General features: G+C 44.3%; 1 protein-coding gene across 1 annotated transcript in view; it reads right to left on the bottom strand.

Moving 5' to 3' along the window:
- The window catches only part of LOC119374552 (glycogen phosphorylase-like), a 45450-nt gene extending 20167 nt beyond the window's left edge, over positions 1-25283 (bottom strand). The window contains 7 exon segments of the mRNA XM_037644699.2: positions 134-370; positions 1649-1731; positions 2966-3077; positions 6876-7007; positions 8471-8653; positions 15267-15368; positions 24849-25283. Of these exon segments, the coding sequence (XP_037500627.1) occupies positions 134-370; positions 1649-1731; positions 2966-3077; positions 6876-7007; positions 8471-8653; positions 15267-15368; positions 24849-25091 (1092 nt within the window). The 5' untranslated portion in view covers positions 25092-25283.
- Positions 25284-25502: the final 219 nt, after the last annotated feature.

Raw genomic sequence — 25502 nt, 5'->3', positions numbered from 1 at the left:
TTCCATCCCTTCTATATTTCTGAAATTTTATCGGGGTTTTCAGACAATTTGCACCGACACTAGGCAGTGTGGTCTGGAAACAGAGCGTCACTCGGTACTCCTGCCACTAAAAAACAAAAAATGAAGGTTATACCTTGTCGAAGTCGAGGCCCTCAATGTCGACGAAGATGCGGATGAGCTCGGGGATGGCCAGCGACGGATGCGTGTCGTTGAGCTGGATGGCCACCTTTTGAGGGAACTCGTCCATTTGGGTGCGCACCACGCTGGTCTTGCCAAACTTGGATGACTTGTAGCGGCGAAGGATGTCCTGCAGTGTCGCTGCCACCATGAAATACTCCTGCTTCAGCCGAAGCTCCTTGCCCTCGAACATCTGCGGCAGGGAGGACACGACACATAGGTTAGGATGCAAACTTGCGTGAAAATTCCACGAACTGCCCTACATTATTTTATGCAACCCATTCGAACTACAGTAAACTCTCAGTAATAGGAAACCTTTCAAAGTGAACTGCTGCCTAAATGGAACAACTGCCTCTGATGTGATTGATTGGCTTTGTGCCTGTATTCCGGACCCCTGTTCCTCTCCCAGTAAACAGAGCTCCTGTTAAACGGAACATATTTCCCTGGTCCCTTCAGGTTCCGTTTAATGAGAGTCTACTGTATTATATACTTGTGTGAATGCATATACCACAATGTCTGCAGACCCTTCAACCCCACTCCTGTAAAAATCCCTGATGAGATTGACAGTATCACAAAAAAAAAAGAACAAAGAAAAGAAAAGAAAGAAAACACATGCCATGGAGGCTAACACGGTCCACACCCACGTGCAAATTATATATTTCAAACACTTATGCGTTACCATACACAGTAGACGCTCGTTAAGTGGAACCAGAATAAAGCAGGAAGAACACGTCCCGTTTAACGGGAGTTCTGTTTACTGAGAAACGAACGGGGATCCAGAATTCAAGTATGAAACCAATCACATTTAAGGTAGCTGTTCCAATTAAGCAACGATTCCATTTAAGAGATTTCCGTTTACGGAGAGTCTACTGTAACTTCAATAAGATTAAAACAGCACAAGAAATGTAACCACCTTGGCTTTTCTATAAAAAAAAAATACGAGATTTATTGTTTTGTGATACAGTGTAATAATGATTGAAAGAGCGCTGTTTTTTTTTAATAGCTAAAAGTGCAGTAATTGTTGAAGTTTTATGTCCCAAAACCAAGATATGATTATGAGGGACACCGTAGTGGAGTACTCCGGAAATTTTGACCATCAGGTGTTCTTAACGTGCACCTAAATCTAAGAACACAAGCCACTAGCATTTCTCCTCCAACGAAACAAGGCTGCCGCGGCCTGGATTCAGTCCTGCTTAACCTGAACAACACGCTTAACCTGAAAAATAACTAGAATCATCAGAATGTGTTATTGCAGCAATCTATTCTCTTGGATGTTTAGTACTCTAAAAAAGGAAATGTTTCAGAATGTCTATTTCTTGGTGATACTTTGGTGTGCAGAAGACCAGTGTCTACCCTCAAAGTAATAAACGATGACAGGGAGAGCCCCGCTGTGTTTTAGTGCTCGCCTCCTTTCAATTTCGTTTTGTTTAATTGATGCACCGTATCAGCCAACAAGCTTTGATAGACTCACGTTGTCGTTCGGGTAGAGCACCCTGGAAATGTTCTCTGCCAGGTTCCGGTCTAGGACGGCCTGAATGTAGTCTCCGTTGTTGACTGCACAGATTTAGGTGCAACACCAGTTGTACATAAAAAAACAGACAACATAAAACATCAAGCAATCAAAAACCAATGCGATCCCCCCTTCACAAACCTTTCAGAATAACAGTGTTACGTTCAGCGACAAAAACTGTATATTATTCAGAAGACTGACAACATCTCCCTTTTCTCTCAAACCAAAAAAAAAAGGCAGAAACTGTAAATCATAGCAACTACAACTATGGCTACATATCATTAGATCTTGCCAAGTAGTATGTTTGCACTGACCTATAACGTTGGCACACTAAACCCTAAACTGAACTTACATGCACGAATGTAATTTTGAGGACATAGTACCTTGCATGCTGGTGCCCACTCGAGTACTCTGTGCTTTACAGAGTAGTTAAGAAGGCATATGTATTTATAATTAAGCATTAGCGCATGAATTGCTTCAAGTTATTGGCAGAATAACGGAACTCATTCAATAAAAAAAAACTACGTTAGAGATTATCGACTGATCGTAACACCAATAACTCCAGTGGTTCAAGTTTTTCAGGCTAAGGTATCTTGTGGATGCAAGCTATTGAATTCATGTAGAATGCATACTGAGTTCATATCAATGAAAGTAACCATGGTCACTCTCATTACAGTTAAACCTCGATATAACGAAGTCAGTAAAATCGGCAATTTACATGGTTATGTAGAAGCTTTGTTAAATTTAAATTCGACCTACGTTAAATTGAAATTCAAAGAATAGTTGCCAAAGCCCTTTTTTTTTTTCAGACACGTAGTGCCAGAAAAATGGTTGATTAACATGGCAGTGCAAAAAAATAATTACAATAATGCAAAAAAGTTCTATTTTCTTGACCCAGAGATTTGGTGAGCGCAGTTTGATGCTGCGCCAGTGAGGACCTCTTCGCAGCGGCCAAACATCAGGCGCGCACCCGAAAAAAAAAAAAAAAAAGCAGGTCCATTGCACTGTGGTAATATAGGACAAGCGTTCGTAAACACCATGTTCAACACAACCATATGAAACAGGCCCCAGCAGAAGTTTAAATTTATTGTCTCGGTCTCCCTTGAATCAAGGATAACGCGATTCCTTATACTGAGGTTCAAAATGCATGGTGTTCTATGGCAATCAAGTTGGAAAAAGTGAATTTTGAGAATTTCGTAATGTTAAAGCTTGTTATATAGAGGCTTAACTGTATCACTAACCACGAAACAATAATTTTATCCTGCAGGCCACGCTTACAGAAGCGAAGGTTGAAGTTTATAGGAGACTTGCAAGACCAGAGCCTCATGGTGTTGACGACGTTGTTGCGGAATCCAGGAATGGGGTTGTCGTAGGGCATGGCAAACACGACCTGAAAAAAGTCGGGCATACTTGTAATTGTAAGAAAAAAAAGACCTAGGTGCATTTCATCGTTACATTCCAGACGTCTCTGAACAAGACCAGAGTGCACAAAACGCCATATCCCATTCAGGTAGAAATTACGGCCACTGAAAACTTACCTTAGCTTGTTCTTTTTACAGTATGGCTAGGTTCTGGCAGATCGCATCCATGAACAAAAGACGCGTAGAACGACAATTTTTGGTGAACCGATTAACTCTACTAATCCAGCGTTCTTGCATCGAGAAAAATGGACATGACGTAAAGTAAACATAAAGGTGTACGATTTTGCCAACATGGCAGAATGACGTGAACAATTTTGTCTCAGAGACAAGAACACTTACTACATAAGAAATGAGCTTCATGCCGTTTTTGTACTCTCAAGACAACGGGGCCTGTTATGTTCTACAGGATTTCATTTTGAGACAGCTGTTGGCTGCCATTGATGAGACAATGCACGTCATGCACAAAAGAAAGCCCCCCCCCCCATAACACGGCTTTTCCGGCTTCAATCTTCGCAGTAGGAGAAGAACTGAAGGTTTTGGGTGTTGCAAGAATTTAAAAAATGATATGCAACTACAAAACATAAACATTTGTATATTTTCAGTAAGCTTTGTCAAGCTTCCCAAGCGCAAACAAGGTGTGCAAAATACTTTTGTACGAGTGCTAGCATGGGAACAATGAAAATCGCATCTAACTACACTTGAAAGTGCCTACCTAGTAGTCGACCAAAGTATTAAGAATGTTAAAAAAATTACAAAAAACAGTGACTGAGGTGAACCTGCCACATGATGAAATACCAGTACCAAGATCAAATAACTCCATTTTAATAAAATGCATTAAGCATATTCAAGTTTGTAGCCTGCGTTAGATCAGAGGTATTTTAAGAAGTTTGAGATATCTTAAATACAGTCATCAGCGCTTACGGTTTCGATGCACTACTTTAGCATGCAAAATGTGTGCAATGCATAACAAAAGCACAGCAATGGATGGCAGGTACGTGTGCAGGATTTCAGCCAGTAAAAGCCTTATAACAGCAAAACCTGTTATGTTTAATGTACAGGATTATACGCTCGGAGTCAACACAATGGTATTTCCCTATATATTGAAGTCATATCTTATGCACCGTATGACTGCCAATTTTTTTGAAAATATTGCCCACACATTTCTGTCAATTCACTGTAGCTTTGTGACACAACAGCATTAAGAGGAAGGTTTAATCAAGGCCAAACAAATGTTTCCAAAATCAAGTACACATAGTAATATGCAAAAAATGCAAAAAATCCTTTTGTGACAAGCACTGGGCCAATTTAAAAGAAAACTGTTGCATTTGAGAGAGAAAGTTTGACTATAGTGAGCGCCTCCTCTATTTTTCAGTGCCTGGGCGAACGCTCTCCTCGGGCCGTCGAGCGCGCGCTCCGCGTCCACTCGCCGCTGCCACGTGGTGGCGCTGTGCAAGTAGACTACGGGAAGCTGGCGCTGAACGGCCGCGCGTATCACAAAGCTCACGAATTCGTGTATGCTTCCGAGTTTAATAGCATTTGTGCTTCTTGCAGGCTTTCACAGGTACAGGGGGATGGAAAGAAACGCGAACATAGCTGCGCGCTGTTTTCATCACGTGGTGGCAATAAAAAGATGCTAGATGGTCTTTTATTGTGTTATGGATAACGTCGTGTTCTCATCAATCATCGATGCTATAACCACTTGAAAATAGATGCAAAACAACAAAGAATGCAGATGCCGCATGTTCGCGTGTCTTTCCATCCCCGCTGTAAGTATTCCGCAGGCAGACTGTTAGACCGTGCTGCCGGTTCGATACTTGCAGTCGAGTTTGATAGTATTCACGTTTTATTTTCTATTTCAGTCTATTGCAACCACCCCAATGCCTTAGTATGTCATACTGTTGTGTTCCACTCTGCAAATGGAACTGAAAGAAATCACGATTGTCTTTTTTTTGTTTCCCTTTATTGATAAAGAAAAAAAATCTCACAGTTAGGGTCCTTTACGCATTCATCTAAGACGACTGAAAGGCGAAAGCCATCTTCTTCTTTTTCTTCTAGTCAAAGTATTGAACATTTCCTGCCTCCCTCCAAGATATTTCTGTGCCTAACGTGGTTTTCTTACAGCCTCAAGGATCGGAGGCAGTGCAAGCTTTCTGCACATCAGCGGAGGCATGCACTGCCTCCGTGATCGGCCCATTTTGACCAAACGAAGATGTAATATGACGACGTCATGATCTGTGACTTCATATGATGACGTCATCACGTAATTATTTTTTGCATCACTCGTGCTGACGCCGCCGACGGTCAATTTTCGCGTTTAATGATGCATCTAAGGCTTTCGCCTTAATACACTGGTCGGCTGTTGTTCCATGAAATTCCAGCTGCCGCTGGTGTTTGGTAGAGGTGGCTTGCAGTAATTAGGCGGGATAATTGGTCTCCTAATACATCTTCAAACTACACTAGAATATGCAGCCGTCGTTTACAACGTGAAGATTTCATAGAATATAAGAAGCGGTGGCTTACGAAGGATTCAGTAGCGTCATTCTTTGCAGACTACCCTTCACGTTTGCAGCCCAAGGTAACAACTGAATCAAGCATGGCAAGTATCCCTAAACGTGACCGTGTTGTGTCCGAACAGCCAACGAATGCTTGTAGTACCAGTAGCAACGCTGCCTCGCGATCGCTGCCATGCGCATGCAGTGCTGACATTAGGTCCCGAAGTTGAAGAATCGGAGCCCGTGGACACTAACATGCGCTACCGGCGAAACAACCAACAATTATTATGTACATTGTCACTGGAAGCAGCTTAGTGACATTTCATGCTATTTAGCGCATGAACTCATGGCTTGCGTATAGTGTGCTACACCAGTAGACGGTAGCACGCATCGGGGAACTTTAAGCGCCCAAGCTTTCAGTATTAGCTCTTGGCAGATGCTGCTTTCGAAAATCGACTTTCAGACAGTCAATAACCGACTCTCAGTCAAGCGAACGTAACGGTGACAAAACAATTTTCCGCGCATCACTGGCATACGCTCTCTGGAATCGGGCTAGCAGACGACGCACGAGCGTCTCGATCAAATAGCCGCGAAAGACACATGCCTTCGAAATGGGCTGGTTGCCCAGAACGACAAGTGCTTCATGATTTCAGTTTATAAGTTTTCATTATACTTTAAACAACGCGAATACAGCCGAAAACTGAACGATATAGCAGCTTCGAATGCAGCCACGGCATTCATTTCCGCGAGCGACGACGCGACGGCTGGTCTACTACGGTGGCGGCGCTCGGCGGCTAAAAGCCGCACTAACGCTGACGGTCGGTTCCCATTGCGCTCCGCTCCTTCCCACAGGCACAGAAAAATAGAGGAGGCGCTGCTATAGTTGAAGTGCAGCTGAAGTGATTCTAGTAGCGACCAGTAACTAGTAGTGACTCTAGTGACCCAATTATAGTGATTAGTTAGCAGATTTATGTTGTGGGCAACATAAATCTGCTATTTATTACCCAAGACAATTTCATGAAGAAAAAATTGGCGAGTTTCCGACATGTCTATGCCCCAAGTTTACAAATTTGTACACGCTGCAGTTTCTGCCACGAACAATTAAATCGGTCAAACGTTGTACAAACTTTTGGCACGTATAAATTGTTAAAGTGTTATCAAGGGTTTTGCAGAGGTCCCAGACATAAGTTATCGTGGGATATGTTAGAGCAGCTAGTTCAGAGTAATGTCATCAGTTTTACCACTTCCTCCAGTCTACCATGTGCTGCCACTGACCTGCGAATCAACCCACTTGAAGCCCTTGTCAGTCTTCTCAACGCGACCATAGAAGTTGACGGGAATCATGTACTCTGGCCGAGCCTTTTCCCATGGGTTGCCGAAGCGAAGCCAGTCGTCTGGCACTTCGGTCTGCAATGCACATACACACGCACATCAGCTACCACACAACCAAAAAAATATCGGTGTCGTCGTGAGAGCAAAGCAATTAATGCTTCATTCTAAAAAGACGGAGCGTGCAAACACGGACACAAGAAAAAAGTCAGAACACCACAAATGCCATGGTGTTTGAATGAATACTTACCAACTAGCTCAGCTCTCTGTTATTCTAAGCAACAAATTGAAATGTTATACGAAATAAGGCTAGCAGCTCACTCCTTTAAGGTCCAATCTGGTATAACACTGCAAAACACCAGTGTAAGGGAATACGGCCGCTCCAGTGAGCGAAGCGGCTGTCATGCTGTCTGTCGCCTCAATGTGAAGCAAGCAGTGAGAGCAACCCGAACAAAGCTATGAGCCGTACAAAGATATGACAGTCTACTGATCTCTGCAGAGATAGCGCATGCAACTGCATCCTTTTGATCAAAGTTCGCAGTTGCTGCCCAAGTGACATATTGTGCCCGCTTGGGCAACTTGTGCCCTACTTCTTATTTGGGTGATCTTGTGCCCCATGTGGCACAAGTTTGCCCAAATTATATGTTTAGTCTTGAACACGCCGACTGCTGCCTTTGTCAACGTCACGACCACGTGACAATATGCACATGTGAGAAAACAAAGTGAAGTTGCCAGTCAGTGTCCTGAATTTTTTTGTCCATGTTTTTCATGCTACTCTTTCATTCGTACATTCTACATCCATTAGTGGCACACATACCATGAAAAGTAGGCCTGCGTGAATATTAAAATGAATATTGTAATATTGAAATCCATTTCGACAAAATAAAAATTTCCAAAAGCGTTCAAAATAAACTAAGTCGTATTTTGACACTTGTGATCCGCCTAACATGATGGCTTCCCTACTGCTTGCGACCATTATGCCGTGAAAATACCTAATTCGGGAAAAATCCACACTGCAGTGAAGCTGCACTTTAAGGCTAAGTACGCATATTAACTGCAACCCAATTAATTTTTTTTCTAAAGTTGAAATGCATGTCATAAGGGCTTATATGGGCTAAATATGGCAAAAGTTTAAAATGCAGCATATTTTACTACTAATACCTCGCACCTCACTGCTATCGAAAACCGGCTATAATTCAAATTTGTTAAAAAATATTCGATACTAATTACCATTTGCTTCGACGTCACTTCGAACTAAATAAGTGACATGAGCACAAGCATATACGAAATGCTCCAGCTCTGTAGGCTCCAGCTTTGTAAGCGTGCTCGTTTAAATTTTGTGTTTCAAGGTATTATAATAATTTTTATAACACTAAAATAAAACGTGTCTTTATAAAAACAAAATGACCGCCATGGTAGGATGTGTGTCCCCCCTTGTGATTTTCATGAGTTTGCGCCACTGATTAACACACCCAGTCAGCCATTCTAACACCAGCGTCACATTACTGAGCCCGGCTCACTGAGGTCACCGAGGCACCCACCTGCTCTCCGTTGGTGATCTTCTGCGTGAAGATGCCGTACTCGTAGCGAATGCCGTATCCGTAGGCCGCCAGGCCCAGGGTGGCCATGGAATCGAGGAAACAGGCCGCCAGACGACCGAGGCCGCCGTTGCCCAGACCGGCATCCTCCTCGAGCTCCTCCAGTTCTTCAATGTCCAAACCCAGCTGTACAAGTCAACAGAGAATTCCCGAGGTTGTGGTCACGTGTTAACTCCAAGATGGTCATGAATCCAAGTACCGTATTTACTTGAACAATAATAATAATAATATCTGGGGTTTAAAGGCCAACTCCGGCGATTTTTCGAGGTCGATGGATCTCAATGAAATTCGCTGGGTACGTTCCTTGGCACGTTTCCGTCATTTATGCCAAATTACAGGCTTGAGACATGCGCAGATTGTTTGCAAATGAATTTTAAAGATTGTCTGCAAACGCCCTCCTGGCTTCCCAGAATTATTGGCAACATTGCGTCTGTGACGTCAGTATTGGTAAGGCGGCGGAAGTGACGCAGCCGAGGGCACCGCTAACTTCGGCGCTTCGGCCGCTACAGCGAGCGTCTGCTGTGCACAAGGCGACAGACGGCGTTGGTTTGGCCGGCGCTTCGCTGGTCATCCCGGCTGTCACAGTTTTCATACTCCGCGCCGGCGTGACCGGCATGCCTTGCACGACTTTCGGTTCATTCGTAACAACGTCTACGTCATACGTAGACAGTACACTCGGTTGGGTTTCGGTTTCGGTGTTGCGCTTTTTTGCTTATTTAAAATTATTCTCCAATTTGCCGAGTATTTCTGCTATCGGGCCCATAACAGGAGCGTCTCAGGAACATAAAAGCACCATTACTTTGACATGGCCAAAAAATCGCCGGAGTTGGCCTTTAACGTCCCAAAACTACAATATGATTATGAGAGACGCCGTAGTGGAGGGCTCCGGAAATTTCGTCCTCCTGGGGTTCTTTAACCTGCCCCTAAATCTAAGTACACGAGCCTCAAACATTTTCGCCTCCATCGAAAATGCAGCCGCCACGGCCGGGATACTTGAACAATAGGCCGAACACAAATAAAGGTTGAGCTCTATATCTGGTTAGCTCAATTTGCAGAGCGAACGCTCCAGAAAGGCGTTCCCAGGTTTGACCCCCGAAACAGGGTGAATTTTTCAGCAAATAAGAAGAGTTCTTTCTCTGAAATCCGTACGGATTTCCTTGTGGCTTCATGCTACAAACAGGTGGTTGTCTATTTCCCTTTCTTAGCTCTATATATTGAGCTCTAAGAGAAATAGAAATTATTCTAATGTAGTTCGACCCATATTTTCTGAGAAACTGAAAAATTAAAACATTACACACCTTTATTTACAATAAACACTGCTTACGAACAGTAAGCACGCACGAAATCCATGACTTGAAAAATTCTCGCTAGAAAAAGCATGACCTTTGAAATCTCTACTTCAACTGTTAGTGACAAAGAACATGACAGTTCTACTAATGATGCCGTTTTCATATTCCGCCCAGGTTTTATCCGTCAACCAAATATCGTGGCTGAGTGTGCAGCCATTGTGTGCAGCTACGATGGCCACATCGCAACTGTAGTCTGCAGCATTCACGGTAATCTAACATTTTGATTAGAGTTCCTAATGCAGTTTTTGTTCTTTTGTGTTGAATAAGTTTACTGCAAATATAAATATGTAATGCATCAGTGTAGTTGGCGCTGCTTGAAGAATGGTAGGCACGACAGTTACTATTAGCTCACCACTTATCAAGATTTTATCACGAATATAGGCAAATAGCCAATTATAGCCAACATTTCTGAGAAAGAAAGGTCGACCTAAAGTCAAATAATTTTTTTTAGTAGTGTTGCAATGAGTGATCGTCGATATGGCACCTTGGAATGCTGCTGTAGCGCATACAAACACAAAAACGGCAGATGAACGGCAGTGTATGTTCAAGAGCCTTTTCCTGTGTCTTGTATCTGCGTGCATTCTTGCAGCATTTCCATGAAACCAGGCATTCATTCTCTGCTGCTATGGCTATCGTGAAGTGTGCTAAGCAGGCAACAATAAATTTGCAGCCGGGCAAAGCTTGTTTTCAAATGACTGTACATATTCGTCCATTTACCTACATTTATTACCTAAGAGACCACAAAGTGCCGTGTAGGAAGGTGGGGTAGTAGCTTAAACCATAAGATCACACAGATAGCAGTATGTGTTTGTATGCAAGATACATAACTGAAAGAAAAGCTATGGCTTTTGTGTCGTATGAAAGAAAGGAGCATAAATATTTTACTTTCACAATACAAAAAGCAACTCTTGTGCTTGGCAAGCCAGAAAACACTGGGTGAAAAGACAAAACTTGTTGTTTTTCTCCAATTTGGGTACTTCGTATTCGGGTACTTCGTAACATATTGCTCCTAGAGGCACAAGCTAAACCAATCACAATGTAGTGTAAACAAGGGGAAGCATGAACCTTGCACAATAAATTAGCCTGCAAGGTTCTTAAATGTGCCAAAACCATGATACCATTATGAGGCATGTCAAGTGTATCCGCCATCGAAACTAGCCTTGATCTTCCAGACCTGTCATCAAAAAGGAAGCTGTCATGAAATTTATTTTACTTGCCCCGAATTTAAAAATTGCCGCCTAACATCGCCTTTTTATATACCACCGCAAATCGACACCAACACCAGCTGCAAGTACGAGGTTGCCAGGCAAACTTTTTCGTACTTTTATTCCTGCCCAAGACAGCATTTGAATGGAACCAGCTCTCTGATCCATCACTATCTACCCTGATCATTCATCTTTGAACTGGCTTATATAACATTTTATAAAACATGTGTAAACCACTCCTATCTGTAACGCAATTAGGCATCGAGAGTAGTTGAAACAACCTACGATGTTATGTGACGTCACATGGTAATGTGGCATTATGTGATGTCACAGTAACATCACTATGACATCCCAAATTTTGGCAAACTGTGACATCTCATGCGATGCCGATTTTTTGCATCACTCATGTTGACGATGATGGTCACTTTTAGAGTTTGATGAGGCATCTAAGGCTTTTGTCTTACTAAATAAATAAATTGTGGTGAACTCTTAATTGCAACCTTCTAGGGAGCTTCAATGTGCACATAAATTTAAGTACAAGAGGTATTCAAAAAGTAAGGGCCATTTGCTAATATTTAAATAGTTACACCTTATTATAAAATGAAGATTTAATTGCGCAGCACCATCTGTTAATTCTTCGCAAAGGCACTGAAGCTACTGTTCTGACTCAGTAGTTGTCTGCTTGTTGGGGAATGCAAACGTCAATGTCTGTGAAAATCGCTGCTCGTGCCTGTTGTGAAGTGCAAGCTGTAATTCAATTTTTGCTTGCAAAAGGATCGTCAGCTTCTCAAATTTATGCAGAATTGTGCCTAGTTTATGGACATGAAGTGATGAGTCAAGGAAAGGTCATAAAATTGTGTCGAGACTTTACAAATGATCCCACAAATGTGCACGACTAAGAGCAGAGTGGAAGGGCCAGAATCCATACTAATGAAACTGTTCAACAAATGTTCTGGGAATTGCGATTAGATCGACGACTGACAATTAGTCGTCTGTTGGATGAATTTGCTCTTGTCAGCCACACTACAATTTGCCCGATTGTAACTGAAAAGCCCAGATACCAGTGTATGCAAGGTGGGTACTAAAAATGTTTACCGACCAACTCAAACAGCCAAAAATTCCCAGCAGCACAGTGAACTTCTATGCAGAGGGGCTAAAGAAAGTGGTGCAGCAGTACAAAAAGTGGTTAGAATTTAACGGTGATTATGTAGAAAAGTGAAGTAGTCTTGTGCTAAACTAATATAGCCAATGAAAACTTTTACTAACGAATGCTTATTTTTGAGGGGACCAAATGGCTCTTACTTTTTGAATAACCCTCTTACATGGGCATTTAAGCGTTTCATTCCCGTCAACCTCGCGCACTCAAGGACTGCTTGAAACGCATGCACAGCGAAATTTTTCGCGCAAGTGTCACAGGTTTCTACCTCGGGAACATTCACCTATTCAAACTGCCTGTTCACCTTAATGACACCACGGTGCCCGCCACGTCAGCGGGCGTTCTGGTAATCTAGATTACGTTAGCTGCCGTCGTCTCCCTGGCAGCACAGGAGGTCATCAATCTTGGCGCTGCTTTGCATGTCGAGCGACGCGTAACATGCCCTTGTGGAAAATCTCTCTTTCCGGAAAGCTTATCTGGGAGCCCCTGAATGTTATCAGCCTGGTTCCCAAAGTGTGCCACGCTCTCGAGTCCAAAGAAAGCTGGCGTAAGGGCCTGTTTATGCCTCGAGAGCGTACGAAGGTCCGAAGGTCCGGGCCGCCCTGTTATCAGTATTTTTTTTTGTACGAGAGGCTCTCCTGCGCATCCCTTATCAACAAGGCCGATGAGCAGCAACCTTGAAGGTGCGAAGTGCACAAACAAAAACAAAAGAAAAGCGCCCAGCATGTGTTCACGTACAATGAACGACTTTCGTTGTCTCACTGAGATTAAGGTGGGGTGAGATTGTTTGGTAAAAAAATTCGATTTTGAGATTTCGCAATCATCTGATAGAGCATGTCTTTATCTTTCAGAAAATGTATCACATTGAAGTACTCCCGGTTTCAAAAATAATTTTTGGTCTTTTTTCTTCCGACGCGTTGACAGGAAATGTGGGTGTACCTCGAAGTGGTCTCAGAGTTTTTCTCAAAACAACGTTTTTTGAGGTTTGTGTACCTTTTTTTCTTGAGAACTAAAGAGCATAAGCAAACAAAAATTCTCACAAGTGTTAACTAGTGGCATTTACATAAATGGAACTAAAATCAGTAGCCTCGGTGCAGTTGTATTTTTTTAGTATAAAAAAAGACATTCATAAGTGGCAATTTTCATACATCGCCAAACTTAAAAAATATAACAAATGTAGTTTTTGTTGCACGCTTACAATTTTAGTTCCACTTCTGTAAAGTGTTGATTGCTACCTCTGTACAAAATTGCAATGCTTTGCAGTTAGTACAAAGGTAGCCGTAGCATATATAAGTACATATGTACTTAAGAAAAAAGTACGTATGTAGAAAAACTAAGAAAACAAAAATAAACATTAAATGCAACTGAAAACTATTTTTGAGCCCTAATGCTTTCTGCGTATTTCTTTAAAATTCCTTGCAAATTTTATAGCCATAGCTTTTATCACCACTGCTGTACAGCCAAATTTTGAAACTCATTTCCAAAGTCTCACCCCACCTTAAAGGGACACTAAAGAGCAAAACGATTTTTCTCGCATTAGTAAAGTAGTCTTCCACGATACCAAAAACACCACGCTTGCTGCGAGAAGACGCTTAATAAGCGAGAAAACACGCAATAAGAAAATACAGGTGGCGACGCCACCTTAGAATTCCCGCACCATTTGCAGTGACGTCACATATTTTTGACGGTGCCTGCTTGGGCCTACGTATTTCCTAATCGGTTAAATCGAAGAACATTGTCCTCTGAGGGGCCCAGAGACTTGACATAACGAGTTTGTGGAAATTTCGTGGAGCCAGGGGCGCCAAAATATGTTAAATGCTCTTTGAAACCTTTTACGTCATGAATTACAAAGTTCGGCACGAAAGTTAAAAATGAAACTTTGAACTTGGTTTTCTGCTCTAATAATAAACCTATGGTGGTGAAATAAATTACACAAGAGTTCTCCGAGCACACTTTATCAATCTAAACCAATTCATTGTTTCTCTTTAGTGTCCCTTTAAAGGGGTCATGAACCACTTTTCCAAGTAATGATCTACTGACTTTAGTATCGGAGTTTACTGCCTCTCGAATCGATTGCCGCAAAAATTTCTCGAATCCGTCAAGAATCAGCGGAGTTACAGGGGTTTGGCGCACGCTCTCAGCGCTTTCTCTCTTTTCTCGTGCCGACGAGCGCACTGGAAGCTAGACAGGGAGGGATGGCACGGGGGTAAGAAGTTATGTCAGCGCGCGTCATGAAACGCGATCGCTCTCCCACTGTGATTCGCATGCGCGAGTGCGGCTACCGTGTAAAGTTAGCAGACTGAGGAGTGCGGCGCGGGCAAGTGGCGGCACCCCGTGGCAAGAAGCGCGTCTCATCCGACTATCGGCCAATAAGCATGCTATGCCTCCGCGACGTCAGCGTGCAGGCGCCGCACCCACCGACGAGAGTGGGAACCGGCCTCTGTTTGAAAAGAGGGCGCCTGAGGAAACGGCAACTTCGCGCTCCGCTTGTGGCCTTTACGCGGCGCGCATGACTGTAATATTATGCAGAGCAGTTCATAGCCGTGTCAGCTTTCCGCAGGTTGTGTTTTTCCAACAAGCCCAAGGGGTGCTTCATGACCCCTTTAAAACATGTTCTCACTCACCAGAGAAAACAGTTGAATTTAAAGGAATGCTAAGGTCAAGCACTAAACCCATTTATGCTGACAAATGAGTCTTTGAGAAATCAATTTTTATGAACACTATTTATTACTTCACAGGTGATGTTGAAAAAGCTGCGCATACGCTGCGCACGCAGAAGTATCGCTTTGCGCTTTTTGCCACAAATCGATCTGCCACACTTTCTACAGAACAAGTTCGTACATTGCAAATTCACTTAGCATGTTTGGCAAATGCAAATACGCAAATGCAAACATGCATAAAAGATACATAATCTCCAATGATGAAATAAATAGAATATGGACAACTCTACGTAAAATAGCCGAAGCCGGTTTGCTCTATACCATGAAAAAAGGAAAAGCTTCAGAGAGACTTGTTTTTTTTTCACGCACCTGATAGAGGGCCTCATCGCAGGCGTTCTGGAGGCCCAGGTTCACCATGGTGTTGGTGAGCGAACGGCCCATGTAGTATTCCAGGGAGAGGTAGTACACCCTCTGAAAGGAGTGCAAGTGAGCCGCACATCAGATTTACACCACAAAGTCAAATCAGACGAATGAATGTTGCATCCTAAAACAACCAGGTGTGTGTATGGGGGGGGGGGGATCATGACACTCCTTGTGCTCAGGCTGGGGGGACACCCTTGCAAGAAGAGATTTATGATTCTTTAGGACATCATTAGCCTGATGACTGTGCTAGCAGAATGCATCTTTTAATCGCCTAGGTGGTCGTTACTTATAATGTACAGAACATTTCGTACTGAACTTTCTTTAACGTCTTTCTATTTTGTAGTGGTAACTACGTTCAATACCTTAAGCTCTGCAAGATTGTACTGAAACTGCAACTGCCGTTCAACCGGTTTCCGAGAAGGCTCATTAACACAATATGATTACGTGAGGTGTGACTCCTACTCATTTTTTTTAAATTTCAAAGCAGGATTTGAAGTTTCATATCATTAAAAAGAAAACTTGTGTTTGTAAAAGCAACATCGCCAACATAGCAAGATCTGTGTCCCCCTAGTGATTTTTATAGATTTACGCCACTGCCCAAGTTTCCACCCTTCAAACTTGAGAAACGAGTGCAAATTTGAGAGCAAGTGCACCGGCCTGTGGTCTAGGTTGATCTTACATTACCTCAAGGTGGCCCATTAAAGCAAGAAATATTGCACTTCCACGTTAAGGTTAGGCAATGATGAAGGTCTCGCACAGTTTTTGTATAAGAAATAGCGTGTTGAGCATACTATGGCCAACAGTTAATTTCAGTGGGCCATGAGGCCAGTGGAGTCCAGAACTGAAGGGCTACGACCATGGCATCGCAGAATCCAATTTGTAAGTGTGCACAGTAATACACAATCAAGAAAAAATAAACACACTGTGGCAGTGGTGCTTTCTGGCTGGTAGTGAATTGGATAAAAAGACTGCTATTTCTTCCTCCCCTTTCCCGTCCCTTCTTTGACATTCTGCCACTGGCCTCATTTAAGTTCGTTCACCTTGATGCGTGTTCGCAGGTAAGCTGCAGAGCATGAGCCAATCAAGCGTAGCTAATCACTGTAACAGATCATAGCCAATCACTGTAAGAGCTTATTCATTCAAGCGTGATCCTTTTTTGCACCTATTTCTTTCTTATCTGTGGCTGGAGTCTAGCGAATTTTGATGGGTTTGTAGAATCTGAGGCCAAATGAAGCACCTCAGAAACTATCCTGGTGACTTGCTGCTCACAAGTTATTTGTTAATACGAGTCCCAAATGCATGATGTCGCTGACTGTAAAAAGTGAGAGACCATTTTGTCGAGTGTTTCTCGCTTTTAGTCTTCGGCCTTCCATAAATCCTTGTATTAGAGGGATTATTATTCTAGCAGCTAGCTCCTCGTATCTTTCTCTGCTGTAGCACTAGTTGAATGGCTAGAAAGCCAAAACTATTAGCTGCTACTCCATGGCACCAATGTTTAACCCTTTCAGATGCAAATTATGGGCAGTTGACGAATGTGTCAAATTTACCATTATTATTTACAAGGAGCTAGACACTTTGATGCAAGATGGTTAAGGGGGTAGGATGTTGCTTTCTACACATTCTAGCAAGCCATTACAATCGCAGCATAGATAATTCATTGCGCAATGTGTCAATGTTGCATTTTTACAGAGAAAAAATTGAACCATCGACGTAAAATTGTTTGTGCATTCAAGTTACAAGTCGGCTGCAAGCATCACAGCAAATTTAAAAAATTTTCACTAATGCTATCGCCAGCGGCACGCTGAACATACTATCAAACATGGTAATTTCCACTAACGCTATCATGTAATACGAGCCACAGGACAAGTTAAACAAATACTAATAAAATATGCCACTAGGTTTAATTCGGCCAAGGATCAATACCTTGTGCTTTGATTCAGCATTCCCTGGTCACAGCTGGCAAAACCAAGTCCAAAGAAAGGTGGCTGTACAATTTATCTACTCCAACACCAAACACTCTGCTATCGATCTTGCAGTTGACTATTGAAAGCTAGTATATCCCACCTGTAGAAAATTTAAAGCAAAAATAGACTGCAGTTTCTTTGATGACCACTTAACAACATGCTAATCCTGCATCCCTCATCATACACGGCATCACATCATCTAATCTCTTGGGGCAAATTTTTGCGAGGAGCATTCGGTTTAGGCTTCCGCCCTCCTCAAATGATAGCCATGTGGCTAGCACAATCATGTCCCCAGTGCCTGTGGCAAAGTTGTATTTGTTGTTGTTGTTTCCTTGTTTATGTTGTATGCCTTTTGCGAATTATTCTTTATTCTGTGAGTTGCTCACCCAGCTTGGACTTGATCTCCACGGATTTTATAAATATACAAACATACACGAACGTGTACATGTCATATGAAGGGGCTCAAGCAAGTCCAAATACATTGTGCATCTTTTTTAATTTTATCCATTTCTTGCGAAGCATTTAAGGATTGTCAAAGCGAGCACTAATGTAGGCGACAGGAGTGAGCTCGCAACAGTTATTGCTGCAAAAAGGAAGGTTTTTCGTCCAAGCTCTTTTCCGCACTGGGACCAGGAAGCAAAGGGTACGTGCTCAAGTCAACGGACTCGCAAAACTTGTATCTGTCATTTTCCTGGCATCGTTCCTAACACAGTCGCTTGTCTCTCCGGGCGGCTCAGCCAAAAACGGTTCGAGTTTACGTACATGACTGCCATCACCAAGCACTTATGCGAGACAGAAAAAAGAAAAAAACTTGAAACAAAATTCTCGAAAGAAAATCACCACGACCCTTTTACAAAGCTCGAAGAGGGTTTCTCTCGTCCGTCCTTCAGGCACGAAATGTCACCTAAAAAGCTAGCTATTCCTGGCATGTCAAAAACACGAAAAGAATGAAGAACTCGTACACTGCTCAATTTTTGAACAGCCATATCTGTGCAGAAATGAACTGATTGTTATTTGAAGTTGGACTACTGGGTTCACAATTCTTCAAGTGCAGTCAACAAACTAAACAGAGAAATGAATTCCAAACGTGCGGATAGTTGGGCTTGTTGGCTGTGCATTCTTCAAGACACAGCAGAAAAAATGACAGGACATAGAAATGACGGTGCTGTTTGCCTTGTCTTCTGTATGTCCTGTCGTTTTTTGTGCTGTTCCTCAAACTATAAATGAAGAAACTAAAGCTGAAATGACAAAACGAACAAGTAAATTAGATATCTTAAACAGCGTGTTGAAAGATGATAGGACAAGTAATATATATGGCTTTTTTTTTCCATTTCAGTCTTCTCTCTCCCCTTAAGGAGAATCTATGGTTGGGAAGCCAGCACCTGGAGGAAGATAGTCTTCCATTTCACCACAGCTTCAACTGCTCTTTAAAAGCTAGATGCGTTTCGAATTCCCAGTGGTTTCCTTTCAAGCACAGGCAAGCCCCCGCCCTCCCTCCCCCCCTTCCCTCCCCCCCCCCCCCCCAAAAAAAACTCTGCACTGCACTGCGATCATAGGGTTTCAGTGAGAGGTGGGGGGGGGGGGCTGCAATGGAATTTCGCACCCCCCCTTCCTAATGAATGGATATCCTTGCGTACACTGATGCTATCAAAGTCCTTCTCTACAAAAGTGATTGCAGTTTTTGTTTGTAATGAGGGAGAGAGGTGTCCTGACCTGGCTCTCGGTGGTGTGTCGGTGCTCATCGCCAACGGTGGCCTCTCTTTTCCTCTTGTAACTTTAACACCTCCACCCCCCCTTCCCCCTTCGATACAGTGCCCTGGTCCATTGTGGAGTCCTCAACAAAGGGAGCACGCGGAACTGTTTACTTGAAAGGGACGACCATCCGCCAAACGACCTTCGCCTCCCCGGATCGGTGGCTGTCCCTTTCTCTACTTTTGTTCGTCACTTTAACGAGTATAGGTCTGAGTTTGATAATCACGAAGTTTAATCGTAAGTGCTCCAAAGCAGCGCATAATTCATGCTAGCGTCGTTCTTTATGGTGATGATTGTTAGCGTCACTTCAAAATGCCCGCCAAAAAGTACAGGACGCTAGCGCCCCGCAGCGGTGGGGAGTCACAAGATCACGTGCGCTCGAACATCGATGACGTACAGAGCGCGCTTTTTAAAACGGGACTCTGCGTGCGGAAAGGAGTAACACCAACCCATCCCTCCAACAGAGCGAGGGGGGAAGGGGGAGGGGGCAGTGATGCAGAATTATCGATGGTACTATCAATACTATCGATAGTGGGGCCACTATCGAACTATCGATGGTAAAAAATACACGCTATCGATAGTAAGTACTATCGATAGTATAAAATCAACAGCTCGAACTCAGTGCAGCATAAACTTGGTTCCCCGCGCGCGTGGTACACAGTGGAGCCGGAGGAGCAGCGGCTGAAGGGCAAGAAAGTTGACATGCTTGTGTTCTTCACCAGATTGCTTCGCTGACACATGATCATAAAGTCAAACCGTTCAGCTGTAGCGGAAAGGTAGTGGTGGAATTGCGCGGCTTCAAATTTATATCGCATTTTATGATTCTAAAATAAAAAAAAAAATATGAAGAACTAAGTTTGTTAATCGTAAGGTGTTACTGGTTGCTTTTGAATATGAATTTATTAATGGACATATTCCGCCATTTTCACTGCGAATATAATTTATTTCTCTCGCCAAAAATTGCTCATAAATTAAGCGAAGCTGATAGTAGGCTGACACAAATATTTTGGCAATATGGCCGGCCAGCAACAGCATCAGTATTCGCACCACTACGGATAGCTTGTCACATGGTTGTGACGGTGAAGAATGCTGCAGAAAGACTGGGAAATACGAAGCTCCTTATTCGTCGCGTAATCTGATCGGTGGAACGCTTCGTCTTTTATACATCAGTCATCGAACCTTCCAGCGTTATCGCTGGTGCTCACGTAAGCTCTCGAATAAACTTGACTATTCGCGTCCAGCGCGTAAGCTTAGCAAAATGATCTCAATCAATCGCGAAGCTTCTCAAACATTGCGGCGTGGTCTGCGTCAAACGCACCGAACAGTCTTTGTTGGTGAAACCCGAATACATCAAAACAAAGCAATAAGCACGCGTGCCAGGAATATCGCTAGTAATATTACTGATGGTACTACCGACTGGACTATCGATAGTTTGTCGACAGTAGCACTATCGATAGTTTGAAAAAAACAAAAAACATCGATATACTATTGATTGTCAATTTACCGATAGTTCTGCATCACTAGGAGGGGGGGGGGGGGGGGGGGAAGCCCCCGTCGTGGTGTCCTGTGTGCCGCGTAAGCTTGCCTGTGACATCGAAAATACTTCCGGCATTGATGTACACTCCTTCTTGCGAAGGAGTTTCAAGGGGGGGGGGGGTGTCTTTAAGGGGATGCTACCCTGACTCGTTCATGCACTCCGTGGAACGTCAGCTAGCACGCTCTGCGCGTCCCGACACTCGCGCCCTAGGAAACGTGCTTTCTGTACCGTAGATGAACCTGGGATCAGCGAGCACTTTGCGCGTGTTCTACGCCTCTACGATGTTCAAGTAGTGCGTCGTGCCATCAGACAAGTTGAGGCATTCCTTCTGGCAAAGGTAAAAAAATTCCAGGCGTTAATTGTCTACAGCATTTCGTGGGCAGACTGTGGTAAAAGTTACGCCGGCGAGACAGGCAACCTTCAGTAAAGTGTACGATGTACATACATAACCGGACTGTTTGCGCGTTCATTTTTCACTGTGAACAAGGCTCCCGTGCGGGAGCCGAAACGTGATCGTGCTTTTATGTGAACATTCGTGGTCGGTGTCCCCACGAGGTCTTTATTGCGAATGAGTTTCAAGCACCGGCGTGGCTTTGTGGTAGAACACTCCACTGCCACGCAGAGGGCCTGGGTTCAAATCGCGCTCTAACCTGAATATTTTCTCATTTAGCGCGATAGCGGTTACAGACACCGGCGGTGGCGGCGGACAACTACGCCGCTAAAATCGGCCGTTGTGTTCTCATAACAGCTTTCGCTGCGAAAAATGTCTGGCTATACTCCCCTGACAAGCTAAACGGCCTTGAGCTGTGCCCCTCCTAACAAAAGCCCATTCAGGCTTTCATCTTTTTTTTTTTTTTCTTTCTTGAAGCTACCGCTCCTGGCCGGCCCTCACCCCGCGGAGGCTTCTTCATCAGACCGACCTCAACGAAGTGCTCTCGTTCGTGCCAAGTCGGTCCCAAATAGACACCACGGAGGCGTCGACCGGTGGCAGAGGAATCAGACACTTGTCTACCGCACACGCGTACGCTGTTCCTCGTCCGAACTAACTCAAGGTTTACTAAGATTCATTCTTGCCATCTCAAAGCGCGTAAGTCTCTTTAGACTGATCAATGTATTATCCGAGAACACTGTCCTTGTTAATCTCGCTACTATGCCTTCATTATATAAGAAGAAAACATTAAAAAAATTCATGTCTTGAATTTCGCGCCGAAACTGCTGCACCTGAATGTCAGGGTGACGTCACGGATTTCAAATTTTTCTTTTAAAAACTATTGTATTCTGGAGTAGTTGGTTTTTTATGTGGTCTTTTGAACATGGCAAATAATGCCAGCGCAATTAGGACGGATAAAGATTTTTTTTTTCTTTTCTGCAGGAGGAGTCAGCTTATGAGTACCTAAGGCACCTAAAGCTGAGTATTGGATGTCAGAACCAATAATCAACAGGAGCGTGTGGGAGGAGGTGTCAATTACTCATTATGTATGTTGCGCCTGTGTTTGTACGCGTGCGTGTATGTATAAACATGCAAAAGTTATGTAAACTGTCTGTGCCAGTGGAACAATAAACTGCTTCATCAAACAGACCACGACGGAATCGAACAGCCAGGCGAGAGAGGTTACAAAGGCTGAGCAACTGTAAGTGGGCAGGAGGCCAGATACTAAAGAAAGCCCCCACTAAAGAAAGAGACGGGCGCGTCACGACACCACTGGAGTGGTCCGATGTCGGCGCGACAAACACACACCACAGCTATACGGCCAGATAAAAAGCTAGCTGGCCGCCAAAAAGAATGCCTCGGCTGTGGCAGGAAGTTGGCTTCGTGACAGCAAGCTACAAGGCCAATAAAAAAAGAAAAGCAAAACAGCCATGGTAGAAGCGTATATGGTGCAAGCTTTCTGGGCTATAGGACATAAATTGTGTTGTTCGAGTTTATTCTTTTGTTGTTGTTGGCCTGGGGGGGACGGGGGGACGCATGCAGCGATGGATGTAAACAACGGAAAAACAACATGATGAGGGGGTTTGCTTTACAAGGCCAAACGACAGCAAGAAAAACTAAAGCACTCTTTAGATACATACCAGGTCGCTCTTCAATATTAGATAATGGAAACTAAACACATTGGAAGCTTTCCTACTCGCTAATCATATCACAAATTTGTATAACAAGTGCACGTATGGAAAAAAAAATATCTGCAAGTTAACTACCATCTACTATACCGACACATTGATAAATGTGATGGTAATTATTGCGGTTTTGTTTATAAATACTGTGTGGTGGCAAACTGCCGCCTGCTTGCTTGGTTTTGTCGGTTGCCACCACAGTTGCATGGGGCATTTCAATTACGTATAAAAAAGTACTGAACAGTGAATCTTAAGCTGAGTGAAAGTAAGATATTTTCACAATATCGATCACTTAACTCCTGGCGGTTAAGAAATGAGCAGTTGCTGCCACCCAGTTAATAGTGAAGTGAAGTTTGCACCTATTTAAACGTATGCACGTGCGCGTGCTTTTGAGATCTGAAAGTTGAAACGTAAACTACGCTTTCACAGTCACAGAACGCCTAAATCACGGAAACAAACAGTAAATGCTTTACGCTGTGTGCGTGCGTGTGTTCTCTATGTGCGCATCCAGTCGCGCTATTCAAACTTATTATGATCGTCACCGCCAACGCACCTTGGCGTTACGTCGTCTTCCGTGCAAGACGTGTAAGCGTGGCGGCAAAGACGACTTTACGCAAACCGTGGCGCAATCTGTCGGTCTCGGCCGACAATATAGAACGTATAGCATTCATTCGAAACAGGATGATGCCAGCGAAGAAAAATTTATGTTCGCGTGTCACGCAATCATCTTCGGCGTCACATAGCACGACTTGCGGAAAGAAGTACGCGGCACCTACACATTCACACGTCCGAAACGGGCAGATAAAAGTTCCGTGCGCCACACTCGAAAATCGCGTTCACAAATCACTTTGTGTCACGGAAACGTCAAGATCTCTCGAGTCGCCCTCCGGAGCAAAGCGCGCGCGTCAGAATCGTCTAGGTCATGCAGAGGTCAAACGCGACACGTCGCTATTCGACGCGCATTGAAGTCGTACACTACCGCATAAACCACAATTCGAATACAATTGCAAGGCGCGCTTAGCAGCCGAGGACACACAGACAGCTCACGCGCATCGGCTGTCAAAATCAAAACCGCGCCCACTGATAACGCGACGTTCGCTTTACTCTACAGGCGTGGAAAGGGAAATGTAAGGCATACGCGTAGTACACAACTCAAAGCACGCAACGACACAGACCGCGTAATCTTATCGACACGTCTTTATCTTGGCGCGTTAAATACGAAATTTCTCGTGTACGCACAGGCGGGGGCGTTACCCCGCCGCGCCATAGGTGAAATCTCAAAAGCGAGTGTGCGTTTTTTTTCTATTATGTTAACACATTTGCGAGTACGAAGCTCATAACATCGACCGGGCGGCATTTATACACGGCTAGCGCTGCAGAGTGCAGGAGGACGCCATTGAAGGCGCACGAGCTTTGCTAGGATATCGAGCGCATTGCGGAGCACCACGGATTTCCTCCGGAACGGAAAACAAAGCGTGCGCATCCTGCGTCGCTAGCGGCTTGCTTTGCTTCGATTCGGGAACCGATACGAAACACCCCTACCACGTTCCCTCGTAGCGCTTCTTTTTCCTCGTCCGATGCCGCTCAGAAAACCACGCGACAACAAAAAAGATGCGAGCACGAGAGAGCGATCTGCACGCCAATCAAATGCAGACGACGCATGGATCATTATGTATACGTGCAGCGGCTTTAATTTGTTGCGCAGTGCGGCGCGCGCTGGCTTTGGAGTGACCTGCCCGGCAGCGTAGCATAGATGTACTATTTACGCGCGCAGCCTATCCGGTTTGTGTGCCATAGCGAGCTAGCCGACGTATCGACCACTTTGCGAAAATATTCATGGCATCGGAACGGGAGGCGCTCGCAGTACGCGTGCACTGCGCCGCCCCGCGAAAGCAAAACGACGACCCGAATACCGGACACAGAAACCCGCTCCTAGCGCGCCACTCCTTTTCTTCCGAGCACCGCAGCGCGCGCCCGCGCTGACAACTTGACGCATTAATTACGTGCAGTTCAGTTTATCCCGACCGAGTCTAGCAAAACACGCTACAGTGCAAGGTGGAGAGGACAGAAATGGTCATTACCAATGGGGGTTACGAAAACAACAGACTTCGGAATGCGGAAAAATTCGAAAGAACTGGAGATGAAGAGCCGGTGTTTACATACCTTGGGGTCCTTCTCGTAGTAGTGTTGCTGGGTGCGGATCCATCGGCCAACCAGATGGTCTTTGACGGTGTAGGCCAGGGCAAAGAAGTAGTCCCTCGGAGTAGCCACGTTGCGATCCTTGACCAGAGTGTAGTGGACGTGCCGGTTGAATGCCTTTTTCACGTTGGCAACGTTTTCGACCTGAGCGATGCCTCGGACACTGATCTGCTTTCGTCGCTCATGATCGGTCGTAGGGCACGACATCGGGTTTGTCGCTAGCTTCTCCTTGCTGGACGCTGCAATTGAGTTTTCTTTTTTTGGGCTGGACGGGACAGCGCTGCGGTGTTTTTTCGACGGCGCTGAACAGCTGATCGCAGTGCTACGGGCGCGAATGAAAAGCGGGAGTTTTTCGCGACCCTTCGCTACGCTCGAAGGTCGCGCAGTCGCAGTCTCGGCAGGGACCCGACGACAGGGCCGCTGCTGTTTTCTTGACGCGCCGCGCGGGCTTTCTGTGGCGCTCCTGTTTGTGTGTTTTTGATTGCGTCGTCCGAGATGTGCGATGCCACAAAAGCATGTACAAAAGTACACTTGCGGCACCGACTTGTGCGGCTTACGCCAGATCACTGGTTCGCATCTTCTTGTTTGAGTTGTTCTGCTTCTGGTATTTTTTTTAAT

Source organism: Rhipicephalus sanguineus, chromosome 11 (assembly GCF_013339695.2).
Source record: "Rhipicephalus sanguineus isolate Rsan-2018 chromosome 11, BIME_Rsan_1.4, whole genome shotgun sequence".
In the NCBI taxonomy this organism is placed as follows: domain Eukaryota; kingdom Metazoa; phylum Arthropoda; class Arachnida; order Ixodida; family Ixodidae; genus Rhipicephalus; species Rhipicephalus sanguineus.
Note: the sequence above shows the minus strand (reverse complement) of the source record. Positions and strands in the feature narration are given on the sequence as shown.